General features: G+C 39.2%; 1 protein-coding gene across 10 annotated transcripts in view; it reads left to right on the forward strand.

Moving 5' to 3' along the window:
- CENPP (centromere protein P) overlaps window positions 1-13,671 on the forward strand; it is a 255,157-nt gene that overhangs the window by 47,554 nt on the left and 193,932 nt on the right. For 6 of the 10 annotated variants that reach the window (XR_002342147.2, XM_085015712.1, XM_085015717.1 and 3 more), the window contains 1 exon segment: window positions 4,980-5,076. Coding sequence is in view for 8 of the 10 variants with exons in the window: in XM_085015712.1 (XP_084871838.1) it covers window positions 4,980-5,076 (97 nt within the window). In the remaining 2 variants the exon portion in view is untranslated. 10 annotated transcript variants of the gene reach the window in all.

The following is a 13,671-nucleotide window of genomic DNA, read 5'->3' on the forward strand; positions in this document are numbered from 1 at the left end:
AGCCTGGGAACCTCCATATGCCACAGGTGCAGCCCTAAAAAGCCAAAAAAAAAAAAAAAAAAAACAGCAACATCTGTGACCCAGATCTCCCCTTTACAACATGGAGTCATTGTCAATATTTGGAGAATGCTTCTCAGAAAAACAACCTACAAAGCACTGTTCTCTGGGCCACCCACTCTACATGGAATTACTTCGTTTTACAGATCGCCTATTGTTTGATATTACTTGTGGTGTAGATTCCTAAGCTCCTTCCCTAAGTATATATGCCCACCACTATTTATAATATACTCAACTGGTTTAGTTGCAAAGATTCTTCAAGAATGAATTCTTTTTTTTTTTTTTGGTCTTTTTGTCTTTTGTCTTTTTTGTTGTTATTGTTGTTGCTATTTCTTGGGCCGCTCCCGCGGCATATGGAGGTTCCCAGGCTAGGGGTTGAATCGGAGCTGTAGCCACCGGCCTATGCCAGAGCCACAGCAACGCGGGATCCGAGCCACGTCTGCAACCTACACCACAGCTCACGGCAACGCCAGATCGTTAACCCACTGAGCAAGGGCAGGGACCGAACCCGCAACCTCATGGTTCCTAGTCGGATTCGTTAACCACTGAGCCACGACGGGAACTCCAAGAATGAATTCTATGGCCAGATGCTGTCTTCAGTTTTTTTGGGGGGGTGCGGGGTCGGTAGGGGGAAGGATAGAACAGCATAAAAGGAATAACTGGAGAGATTTAAGATAAAAAGACAAAACTACACCTCAGATTAATCAAGAAATCACTTTTTTCCCTTATCCTAAAAAGTTTTGTCATGATTGTGATAGAACATGATAGAAGGTAATATGAGAAAAAGAACATATATATATGTATAACTGGGTCACTTTGCTGTATAGCAGAAATTGACAGAACATTGTAAATCAACTATAATAAAATTTTTTTTTTAAAAGTAAAGTTTTGTCATGAGACTGCAGCAATTTAGTCACATCTTCAGGTTCCACTTCTAATTCTAGGTCACATTATTTCTATCACAACTGCAGTTTCTTCCTCCACTGATGGCCCAACTCCCTCAAAATCACCCATGAGGGTTAGAATCAACTTCTTCCAAACTCCTGTTTTTGTTTTTTGGTTTTTGCTTTTTAGGGCTGCACTTGCGGCATATGGTCATTCAAGGCTAGGAACTGGTTTGGAGCTGAAACTATCGGCCTACATCATAGCCACAGCAACATAGGATCCAAGCCACATCTGCAACCTACACCACAGCTCACAGCAACTCCAGATCATTAACCCACTGAGCGAGGCCAGGGATTATACCCGCATCCTCATGGATACTAGTCAGATTCTTAACCCACTGAGCCACTATAGGAACTCCCCAAACTCCTGTTAATGTTGATCTTTTCACCTTATCCCATGAATCATGAATGTTCTTTATGGCATCTAAAATGGTGAATCCTTTCCAGGTTTTTAGCTGATTTTGTCCAGGTTCATCAGAAGAATTTGCTGTCTATGGCAGCTACAGCCTTATAAAATATATTTCTTAATTAATACGACTTGAAAGTTGAAATGAGTCCTTGATCCATGGGCTGCAGAATGGATATTATATTAGCAAGCATGAAAACAACATTAATCTCATCATACATTTCCATTAGAGCTCTTGGGTGGCCAAGTGGATTGTCCATGAACAATAATATTTTGCCTTTTTTTCTTTTTTTCTTTCTTAGGGCAACACCTGTGGCATATGGAAATTCCCAACCTAGGGGTTGAATCAGAGTTACCCTGCTGGCCTATGCCATAGCCATAGCAACAACCTACACCATAGCTCACGACTACGCCAGATCTTAACCCACTGAGCAAGGCCAGGGATTGAACCCACATCCTCCATCAGTTGGGTTTGTTTCCGCTAAGCCACAACAGGAACTCCCTGTAATATGTTGAAAGGAGTCTTCTTTTTCCTTAAGTCAAACCTCAATAGTGGGCTTAAAATATATTGGGGTTTTTTTTGTTTTTTTTTTAAATATATTGTAAACAGATGTGCTGTCATCCAGGCTTCATTATTCCATTTTTAGAGCACAGGCAGAATAAATTTAACATAATTTTTAAGGGTCCTAGGGAATTTTGAAATGGTAAGTGAACATTGACTTCAACTTAAATTTACCAGTGGCATTAGCCCCTAACAAGAGAGTCATTCTGGTTTCTTGAGATGGAATCTACTCCTAGTGAAGATGCTGTGAAGATTATTGAAATGACAACAAAGAATTTAGACTATGACATAAATCAAGTTGATAAAGCAGTGGCAGGGTTTGAGAGGATTGACTTCAGTTTTGAAAGAAGTTCTGTGGGAAATAATGCTATCAAACAACATTGCATGCTGCAGAGAAATTGTTTGTGAAAGGATAGGGCAAGCTTTTTGTCTTACTTTAAAAATAAGTGGTGGTTTCCACAGCCATGCCGAATTTTAGTAACCATTCTTTTTTTTTTTTTTTTTTCCTGCTTTTTAGGTCTGCACCCATGGCATATAGAAGATCCCAGGCTAGGGGTCAAATCAGCGCTGGAGCCACAACAATGTGGAATCCAAGCTGCATCTGCGACCTACACAACAGCCCATGGCAATGCCAGATCCTTTCACCTACTGAGTGAAGCCAGGGATTGAACCCACATTCTCATAGATACTATTTGGGCTCTTTACTGCTGAGCCACAAGGGGAACTTCCTAGGAACCATTCTTGATCAGTAAGCATCCATCGATGTCCAGGTGAGACCTTCACTGGCAAGAAGACTATGACTTACTAAATGCTCAGATGATGGATAGCATGTTTTAGCAGTAAAGTGTTTTGTTTTTTTTTCCTTGCGAACTTTCCCCTCTACTGTGCATATTAGATCAGTTTAATACTCAGGAATCCTGTAATTACTGGAAGCATTCAGGTGGAATGTGCTTATTACTCTGTTGTGTCTAGAAAGGAAACTATTCCTACAGTTATTTATTGAATGAATGATTAAATGAATAAATGCGTCTTGCTTATAAGTTGCTCAGAAGTGTTTGCAGGGGTCAGTATAACAATAGCTATTGTATTAAAAGAATTAAGATTGAGTTTCTAATGTACCTTAGAGGCATAGCAACAAAATTATCTCTAGTTATTTTGGAATTGGACATATGGTGTGGCGGTGAGGCACAATTGTTCTCTGACACCAACTGGTGTCCTGTAATTCAATTCAGTCCTGAAACTACCCAGATTTAGCAGAGATCCACAGGTTAAGGGCAAAGTCCTCCATGAGATTACCCACTTGTGAGTTCCCGTCGAAGCTCAGTGGTTAACGAACCCGACTTGTATCCATGAGGACGACAGTTCAATCCCTGGCCTTGCTCAGTGGGTTAAGGATCTGGTTTTGCCATGAGTTGTAGTGTAGTTCATAGACTCAGCCCGGATCCAGCATTCCTGTGGCTGTGGCATAGGTCAGCAGTTACAGCTCTGATTTGACCCCTAGCCTGAGAACCTCCATATGCCACCAGTGCATTCCTAAAAAGACCAAAAAATAAAATAAAATAAAATTACTCAACTTCGTATATCAGCCACAAGTATCAGGGGTGTCCTGCACTTCTGACCTACTGGCTTTAAATTTGGGGTTTCACACAACCCTCTCAGATTCAATAATTTGCTAAAAAACTCAGAGAACTCGAAGTATTATACTAAAAATTATAGTTTTATTATAAATGTTACAACCCAGAGACAGCCAAATGGGAGCAATACATAGACCAAGATTTAGGGGTGGGGCAGGGTGAGGGATGGGGAAAGATGATAAACATAGAGATATTTTTATGGAACGTGGTCACATCAGCCTCCTAGCACATCAGCGTGGTCAATAGCCTGGAAGTGCTCCTGAATTTTGTTTTCCACAGATTTAGTTGGGGTTATCTTATATAGGCATCACATGATTGGCCATGGGATAAAACTCCTCCAGCTTCCTTCTCTTCCCTGGAGGACTGGTCAGCCCACAATTACAAACCTTTAATCATGTGGTTGGTCTTTCTGGTGACCAGTCCTCATCCTGAGGCTACCTTGGGGCCACCTTGAATCATCCCATTAGCATAAAAATGGCACCTTTTTAACTTAGGAATTCCAAGGGTTTTTGAAGCTCTCTGCTAGGAACTCATGACAAATTCCAGATATATTCTATATTATATCACATGTCATCAAATAAGATTTCAAGGACAATGTGGCATTTGAGTAATATCTTGAAAGATGGGTAGTGTTTAAACATTTGAAGATGGAAAAAAGGGAATTCCAGTTTGAAAAATCACATAGGGGCACATACTCAAAAGTACAGAGTTCCATATATTGAAATAGGTTAAGTAATTTTAGGGAGTTCCCATCATGGTGCAGCAGAAACGAATCCGACTAGTATCCAGGAGGATGTGGGTTTGATCCGTGACCTCACTCAGTGCGTCGGGGATCTGGTTTTGCTGTGAGCTGTAGTGTAGGTTGCAGACAAAACTCTCCTGAGTTACTGTGGCTGTGGCCTAGACCAGCAGCTGCAGTTTCAATTCAACTGCTAGCCTGGAAACTTGCATGTGTGGCAGGGGCTGCTCTAAAAAGCCAAAAAAAAGAAAAAAGAAATTGAAGCTCCCCGTCGTGGCACAGTGGTTAGCGAATCTGACTGGGAACCATGAGGTTGCAGGTTCGATTCCTGTCCTTGCTCAGTGGGTTAAGGATCCGGCTTTGCCATGAGCTGTGGTGTGGGTTGAAGATGCGGCTCAGATCCCGTGTTGCTGTGGCTCTGGCGTAGGCAGGTGGCTCCAGCTCTGATTGGACCCCTAGCCTGGGAAACTCCATAAGCCACGGAGCGGCTCTAGAAAAGGCAAAAGCCAAAAAAAAAAAAAAGAAAAGAAAAGAAATAGATTAGTTACTTTTAGCTTTAGTGTAGTATAGAAAAAAAGTGATAATAAGATAAAGCCAAAGAGGAGATTTCACTTAATGATATTTATTATTTCTGCAGAACAGAAGAAAGAAGAGATCTGTTTATGTTTTTCCGAAGCCTACACTTCTTTGTGGAGTGGTGTGAATATCGCAAGCGCACATTTAAACATTTCAAGGTAGAGTCCAAAGTCTTTCATTTTAAACATATATGGAAAGTGAAGCTGATTTATCACGATGTTTTAAAGTTTGCAAACAATAGAAAATATTCTTACTGGTTTCTGGAGTTTGCATTTACTTGAAGTAAAGGAGGAATGCTTCTGTACAAGTCAGTGAGCCATTTACATGGAAAGAAGTGTAATTATGAAACCACACAGCTTAAATTGGAGCTTGAACCCATAGGTTGGGCTCAAACCCAGACTAAACTCTGACTGGGACTTGATCCCACCATCTTTTCTTTAAAACTACACACCTGGTCTTGGGACTTACTGAGGTTCAAGTTCTTTATGTCTTAGTGCAGAAGGAATTCAGTGAGAGGCAAAGTGATAGGTAAGAAGTAGATTTACTGAGAAAGACAGAATGTGGGCCATCTCAGAAAGCCAGAGGGGCCTGAAAGATACACATCTCATAGCCAGAGTGTGGGTCGTCGCAAAAGTTAAGAGAGTGGTCCCAAAATATGGGGTGCTTAGTTTCTATGGGCTGGGTAATTTCATAGGCTAACGAGTGGGAGGATTATTCCATCCAGGTATTGCAGAGAAGGGGTGGGATTTCCAGGAACTGACCCACTGCCCACCTTTTGGCCTTTTTTATGTTTGGCCTCAGAACTGTCATGGTGCCTTTGGGCATGTCATTTAGCATGCCGATGTATTACAATGAGTATATAATGTGTAAAGAGGTTGTGCCCTGCCCCCCTCCCTTCTATTTCAATTATAATCTTATTTATTTTATAATACACATTTTGAAAAATTAATCTGTCAAGAATACGTGAACAAAAATGCAAAATGCTGATGAAGAATATAAACACAGCAGCCTTATCACATACTAGTGTAATCTTTACTTCCTGAGCCAAACTGTGTATTTTGAACTTCTTATTTATTACATACTTCAAGTTTAAATATTGAAGTTTGTTTCTTACAAAGTAATGCTTCTTAGGTCTGATACTGATAAATCACATACTTTTTTTTTTATTCCCTTTGTTTGCTTTCTGACTAGAATAAAGTTCGGCTGCACTGTAATTTCCAAGATCCTACTTAGGTGGATAGCATGAAATTATTGACCACACAGAAACCATTTTTAAAAGAGTTAACATAAATAATATCTCAAGGTTCAGGTGCCCTCAGAACTGTGACTGAGTCATGGCTATTGTTTTTATGACTCATACCAAATCTCCTTTGTTTCTAATTCTTTTTTTATCATCATCATTATTATCACCGTTGTAGTCATCATTTGCATTCTATGTGGTTGAGCTAATAAAGGCTGTCAGGGTTAGAATTTTCTTTAGAATGAAACATGCTGTGGTCCCTTGAGGAGTTCTGATTATGTTGTTTGCTAGCAGGTGCTCTTTCACCAGAACAATTAAATAGCTTTTCTTCAGAATGGGTAAAATACAGTAATGATTGAGGAATATGCTGGCAGTTATGATAATATGGCCATTTACTTATACATTAGAATGGGTTGTGGGAAATATGAATATTAGTCCCACTTTCAAACTGATTTTCCTCTAGATGCTTTTAAGGCAAGTGTGAAGTATACTTGGAGTATTTTTCTTATAGAGGGTACAGTGCTTCTATGAGCTGGGCTTTGCTGGTGATACAGTTACTAGAATGGAAAGAAACGTGCAGCCATTACCATCACCCTAAACTGAAACTCCATCCCCATTAAACACTAATTTTCCATTCGTCCCTCCCCTCAGCTCCTGGGAACCACCATTTTATTTTCTGTTTCTGTCAATTTAACTGCTCTATCTCATTTAAGCAGAATCATAAAATTTATTCTTTTTGACTGCCTTATTTCACTTAGCATAATGTCCTCAAGGTTTATGGATGTTGTAGCAAGTGTCAGAATTGCATTCTTTCCTAAGGGTGGATGATATTCCATTGTATGCATTTACCACACTTTGTTTATCCATTCATTGGTTGATAAGATACTTGTTCTTCCCACCTTTTAGCTTTTTTGAATAATCCTTCTCTGACCATTGGTATACAGATGTCTATTTGAGTCCTTGCTTCAGTTTTTTAAAAGTATAAACATATTTGTGAAATAGCTGGATTGTATAGTAATTCTATGTTTAATTTTTTGAAAAACCACATATTCTTTTCCATAGCAGTTTTACATTTCCAACAGCAATGCATGAGGTTTCCAATTTCTTCACATCCTTGCCAGTATTTGTTATTGTCTGGGCTTTTGTTTTATTGTGTCATAGACAACCTATTGGGTGTATAGTAGTATCTCTTCCTAGCTTTGATTTGCATTTTCTTCTGAATGATTAATGACTTTGAGCATCTAATTTGTGTATCTTTGGAGAAAAGTCTATTCAAGTTCTTCGTCCATTTTTTAATCAGGTTTTTGTTGTTGTTGAGTTGTAGGATTTCTTTATATATCCTTTATGCAATATGTGATTGACAAATATTTTCCTCCATTCACTTAATTGTCTCTTCATTCTCTTGATAGTGTCCATTGATGCATAGAAATTTTTAACTTTTTCTTCGGCTTTTTTTTTTTAGGGCCGCACCCACAGCATATGGATGTTCCCGGGCTAGGGGTCCTGAGCGTGGCCAGGGATGGAACCTGCACCCTCATTCGTGGTTCCTAGTCAGATTCGTTTCTGCTGCGCCATGATGGGAACTCCCAGAAATTTTTAATTTTGATTAAGTCTAATTAATCAGTTTTTTTCTTTTGTTGCTTGTGCTTTTGGTGTCATATCCAGGAAATCATTGCCAAATTCAACGTCATAAAGATTTTTCTCTATATTTTTTTGGAAGAGTTTTATAGTTAAGCTCTTAAGTTTAGGTGTTTGATCCAATCTGAGTTAATTTTCCTAACAGTCTAACTTCATTCTTATGCATACGGATATCGCTTTTCCTAGCACCACTTTTTGAAGGTACTTTCCTTTCTTTGTTAAGTGGTTTTGACACCTTGGTCAGAAATCATTTGACTGTATGGAGAGGTTTGTTTCTGGGCTCATTATTCTCTTCCATTGGTCACTATGTCTGTCCTCAGGATAGTATCACACTTTTGATTACTATAGCTTTTAGTTTCAGTTTAAATTGAGGAAATGTGAATCCTCCATTTCTGTTCTTCCTTTCAATTTTGTTTTGGCTATTTGGAATCCCTGGAGATTCCATATGAATTTTTGTGGGACTTTCCAATTCTTAAAAAAATTGCCATTGGTCTTGGATAGGGATTGCTTTGTGTCTGTCAGTTGCGTTGGGTTGTGTCGACACATTAACCATTCAGTCTTCCATTTATGGACACAGGCTGTCTTTCCATTTAGGCAGTTCTTTCCATTTAGGCAGTTCCTTTCAGGAATGTTTGTAGGGGTAAAGTATTTTTCGTTTTAATCCTCTTTTTAATTATCAGCATCAAGAATGAAGCAGCATCTATTTAAGATAATCGGCATCAGCATATTTTTCCTTTCTATTTTTTTTTAAGGGTTCTACAGAAATATTTATTGCAAACCAAAATCCCACACATTCTATCATTTTGAGCTTATGCATTTTCTGCTTGTGAGCTGAAAAAGTTTTTTTCTCTCTCTCTTTTCTTTTTACTTAATGAATTTTACTATATTTACACATGTACAACAATCATCGCAACCAAATTTTAAAGCATTTCCAGCCCAAATGCTCAGTGAATCCCCCCACCCCCAACCTGTCTCCTTTGGAAACCATGAGTTTTTCAAAGTCTATGAGTCATTATCTGTTCTGCAAAGAAGTTCATTGTGTCCTTTTTTCAGATTCCACATGTCAGTGAAAGCATTTGATGTTGGTGTCTCATTGTCTGACTGACTTCACTTAGCATGATAATTTCTAGGTCCATCCATGTTGCTACAAATGCCAGTATTTCGTTCCTTGTAATGGCTGAGTAATATTGCATTGTGTATATGCACCACATCTTCTTGATCCACTCCTCTGTCGATGGACGTTTAGGCTGTGTCCATGTCTTGGCTGTTGCAAATAGTGCTGCAATGAACATTGGAATACATGTGTCTTTTCGTGTCATGGTTTTCTCTGGGTAGATGCCCAAGAGTGGGATTGCTGGATCAAATGGTCATTCTGTGTTTAGTTTTCTGAGGAATCTCCATACTGTTTTCCACAGTGGTTGCACCCGTTTACATTCCCACCAGCAGTGTACTAGCACTTAATTGTTTGTAGACTTTTGGATGATGGCCATTCTGGCTGGTGTAAGGTGGTACCTCATCGTGGTTTTGATTTGCATTTCTCTAAGAATGAGTGATGTTGAGCATCTTTGCATGTGTTTTTTGGCCATCCGTATGTCTTCCTTGGAGAACTGTCTATTTAGATCCTCTGCCCATTTTTGGATGGGGTTGTTTGTTTTTTTGGTGTGGAGCTGCAGAAGGTGTTTATAAATTTTGGAGATGGATCCCCTGTCAGTCGATTCATTTGCACAGATTTTCTCCCCCTCTGTGGGTTGTCTTTTCGTTTTGTTTCGGGTTTCCTTTGCTGTGCAGAAACTTTGAAGTTTGATTAGGTCCCATTTGTTTATTTTTGTTTTTATTGTCGATACTCTAAGAGGTGGATCTGCGAAGATGTTGCGGTTGTTTATATGTCAGAGAGTGTTTGGCCTATGTTTTCCTCTGAGTGTTTTACAGTGTCTGGTCTTATATCTAGGTCTTTAATCCATTTTGAGGTTACTTTTGCGTGTGGTGTTAGGGAGTGTTCTAATTTCATTCTTTTCCACGTGGCTGTCCAGTTTTCCCAGCACCGCTCAGTGAAGGAGCTGTCTTTGCTCCATTGTATATTCTTGCGTCCTTTGTCATAGATGAGTTGGCTGTAGGTGCGTGGGTTGAATTCTGGGCTTTCTATCCTGTTACACTGATCTGTATTTCTGTCTCTGTGCCAGTACCATATGGTTTTGTTGACTGTTGCTTTGTCGTATAGTCTGAAGTCCGGGAGCCTGATTCCTCCAGCTCCATTTTTCTTTTTCGGGATATCTTTGGCTGTTCGGGGTCTTCTGTGCCCCAAACAAACTTTAAACTATTTTGTTTGAGTTCTGTGAAAAATGACTTTTGATAGGGATTGCATTGAATCTGTAGATTGCTTTGGGTAGTAGAGTCATTTTGAGACTATTGACTCTTCCAATCCAAGAGCATGGTATGTCTTTCCATCTCTTTGTGTCATCTTTGATTTCTTTCATCAGTGTCTTATAGTTTTCAGAGTACAGGTCTTTTGTCTCTTTAGGTAGGTTTACTCCTAGGTATTTTATTCTTTTGGATGCGATGGTAAATGGGATTGCTTCCCTGATTTCTCTTTCTGCTCTTTCATTGTTAGTATATGGAAATGCTGTTGATTTCTGAGTATCAGTTTTGTATCCTGCGACTTTGCCGAATTCATGGATGAGCTCTAACAGGTTTCTGGTAGAGTCTTTAGGATTCTCTAGGTAAAGTATCATGTCATCTGCAAATAGTGACAGTTTTACTTCTTCCTTTGCAATTTGGATTCCTTTTATCTCTTCTTCTTCTCTGATTGCCGTGGCTAGGACTTGCAAAACCATGTTGAAGGGTAGTGGCAAGAGTGGACATCCTTGTCTTCTTTCTGAGCTTGGTGGGAATTCTTTCAGCTTTTCACCATTGAGAAAGATGTTCGCTGTGGGTGTGTCATATATGGCCTTTATGATGGTGAGGTAGGTTCCCTCTGTGCCCACTTTCTGAAGGGTTTTTATCAGTAATGGATGTTGGATTTTGTCAAAGGCTTTTTCTGCATCTATTGAGAGGATCATATGGTTTTTATTCTTCAGGTTGTTAATGTGGTATATCACACTGATGGATTTGCGGATATTGAAGAGCCCTTGCATCCCTGGGATAAATCCCACTTGATCCTGATGTACAATCCTTGTAGTGTATTGTTGGATGTGGTTTGCTAGTATTTTGTTGAGGATTTTTACATCTTATGTTCATCAGTGAAATTGGCCTGTAGTTTTCTTTTTTGGTGGTACCTTTGTCTGGTTTGGGTATCAGGGTGATGGTGGCCTCATAGAATGAGTTTGGGAGTGTCCCTTCCTCTGCGATTTTTGAAATAGTTTCAGAAGGAGAGGCGTTAGCTCTTCTCTAAATGTTTGATAGAATTTGCCTGTGAAGCCATCTGGTCCTGGACTTTTGTCTGTTGGAAGTTTTTTAATCACAGTTTCCATTTCAGTTTGTGTGATGGGTCCGTTCATCTTTTCTATTTCATCTTTGTTTAGTCTTGGAAGATTGTACCTTCCTAAGAATTTGTCCATTTCTTCTAGGTTTTCCGTTTTATTGGCATGTAGTTGCGTATGGTAGTCTCTTATGATCCTTTGTATTTCTGCGATGTCCGATGTTACTTCTCCTTTTTCGTTTCTAATTTTATTGATTTGAGTCTTCTCTTTTTTCTTGATAAGTCTGTCTAAGGGTTTATCAATTTTGTCGATCTTTTCAAAGAACCAGCTTTTCGTTTCATTGATCTTTTCTGTTTTCCGCTCTGATCTTTATGATTTCTTTCCTTCTACTAACTTTAGGTCTTGTCTGTTCTTCTCTCTCGAGCTGCCTTAGGTGTAAAGTTAGCATCTTTATTTGAGCTTTTTCTTGTTTCCTGAGGTGGGCTTGTATGGCTATAAACATTCCTCTTAGCACGGCTTTTGCTGCATCCCATAGGTTTTGGAGTGTCGTGTCTTTGTTGTCATTTGCTGCTGGGTATTTTTTAATTTCCTCTTTGATTTCTTCAGTGATCCATTGGTTGTTTAGTAGCATGTTGTTCAGCCTCCACGTGTTTGTGTTTTTTGCAGTTTTTTTCTTGTTGTTGATGTCCAGTCGTGTAGCGTTGTGGTCAGAAAAGATGCTTGATATGATTTCAATTTTCTTAAAGTTACCGAGGTTTGATTTGTAGCCCAGGATGTGATCAGTCTTAGAGAATGTTCCATGTGCACTTGAGAAGAATGTGTATTCTGTTGCTTTTGGATGGAATGACCTATTAATATCTATTAAGTGCATCTGGCTTAATGCATCGTTCAGGGCCTGTGTTTCCTTATTGATTTTCTGTCTGGTTGATCTGTCCAGTGCTGTAAGTGGGGTGTTAAAGTCCCCCACTCTTACTGTGTTATTGTCGATTTGTCCTTTTAAGGTTGTTAGCAGTTGCCTTATATATTGTGGTGCACCTATGTTGGGTGCGTAGATATTTAAAATTGTTAAATCTTCTTCTTGGATTGATCCTTTGATCATTATGTAGTGACCTTCCTTGTCCCTTAAAGTATTCTTCATTTTAAAGTCTATTTCGTCTGATATGAATACTGCTACTCCAGCTTTCTTTTGATCTGTGTGCATGGAATATTTTCTTCCATCCTCTCACTTTCAATTTGTATGTGTCCCTAGAAGTGAAGTGGGTCTCTTGAAGACAGCATGTATATGGATCTTGTTTTTGTATCCATTCAGCCAGTCTGTGTCTTTTGGTTGGGGCGTTTAGTCCATTAACTCTTAAGGTAATTATTGATATGTATGTTCTTATTGCTGTTTTATTAATTGCTTTGGATATGTTTTTGTTGCTCTTTTTTCTTTCCTTCTTCTCTTGTTCTCTCCTCGTGTGGTTTGTAGACTATCTTTAGTGTTGTATTTGAGTTGATTTTTCTTATTTGTGTGTGTATCACTTGTAGATATTTGGTTTGCAGTTACTCTGAAGTTTTGATATGAGTCCATGTTTATATGAGATTGCTTTCAGTTGTTGGTCTGTTAATTGCAAGTGCATCTCCGGTGTCCTGCATTTGTACCCTCCTCTTCCCACGATTTCTGATTTTGGTGGCATAATTGTGCGTGGATGATTTCTTATCTTTACCGTATATATACCTTTACTGGTGAGCCTTGTCATTTGCGGTATTTTTGTTTCTGGTTGCGGCCTTTTCTTCTCTGCCTAGAGAAGTTGCTTTAGTATTTGTTGTATAGCTGGTTTAGTGTTGCTGAGGTCTCTCAGCTTTTGCTTATCTGCGAAGCTTTTGATTTCTCCTTCAAATCTGAATGAGAGCCTTGCTGGGTAAAGTAATCTTGGTTGGAGGTTTTTACCTTTCAACACGTTAAGTATATTGTGCCACTCCCTTCTGCCCTGCAGAGTTTCTGCTGAAACATCTGCCGATAACCTTATCGGGGTTCCCTTGTATGTTGTTTCTTTTCCCTAGCTGCTTTCAAGGTTTTCTCTTTGTCTTTAATTTTGGTCAGTTTGATTAATATGTGTCTCAGGGTATTCCTCCTTGGGTTTATTTTATATGGTACTTGTTGCACTTCCTGGATTTGGGTGAGTGGTTCCTTTCCCATGTTAGGGAAGTTTTCGGCTATTATCTCTTTGAGTATTTTTTCTGTCCCCTTCTCTGTCTCTTCTCCTTCTGGCACCCCTATGATACGGATGTTGGTGCGTTTAATGTTGTCCCAGAGTTCTCTGAGACGCTCTTCATTTGTTTTCAATCTCTTTTCTCTTTTCTGTTCCACATCCATGATTTCCACTAATCTGTCCTGCACCTCGCTTGTTCATTCTTCTGCCTCCTGTATTCTGCTGTTAGCTGCTTCTAATGAATTTTTTTATTTCAGTTATTGTATT

This window comes from Sus scrofa, chromosome 3, assembly GCF_054392235.1.
Source record: "Sus scrofa isolate SSC_HxYL_T2T_F1_AM1 chromosome 3, Sscrofa_HxYL_maternal_Yorkshire_Landrace_v2.0, whole genome shotgun sequence".
In the NCBI taxonomy this organism is placed as follows: domain Eukaryota; kingdom Metazoa; phylum Chordata; class Mammalia; order Artiodactyla; family Suidae; genus Sus; species Sus scrofa.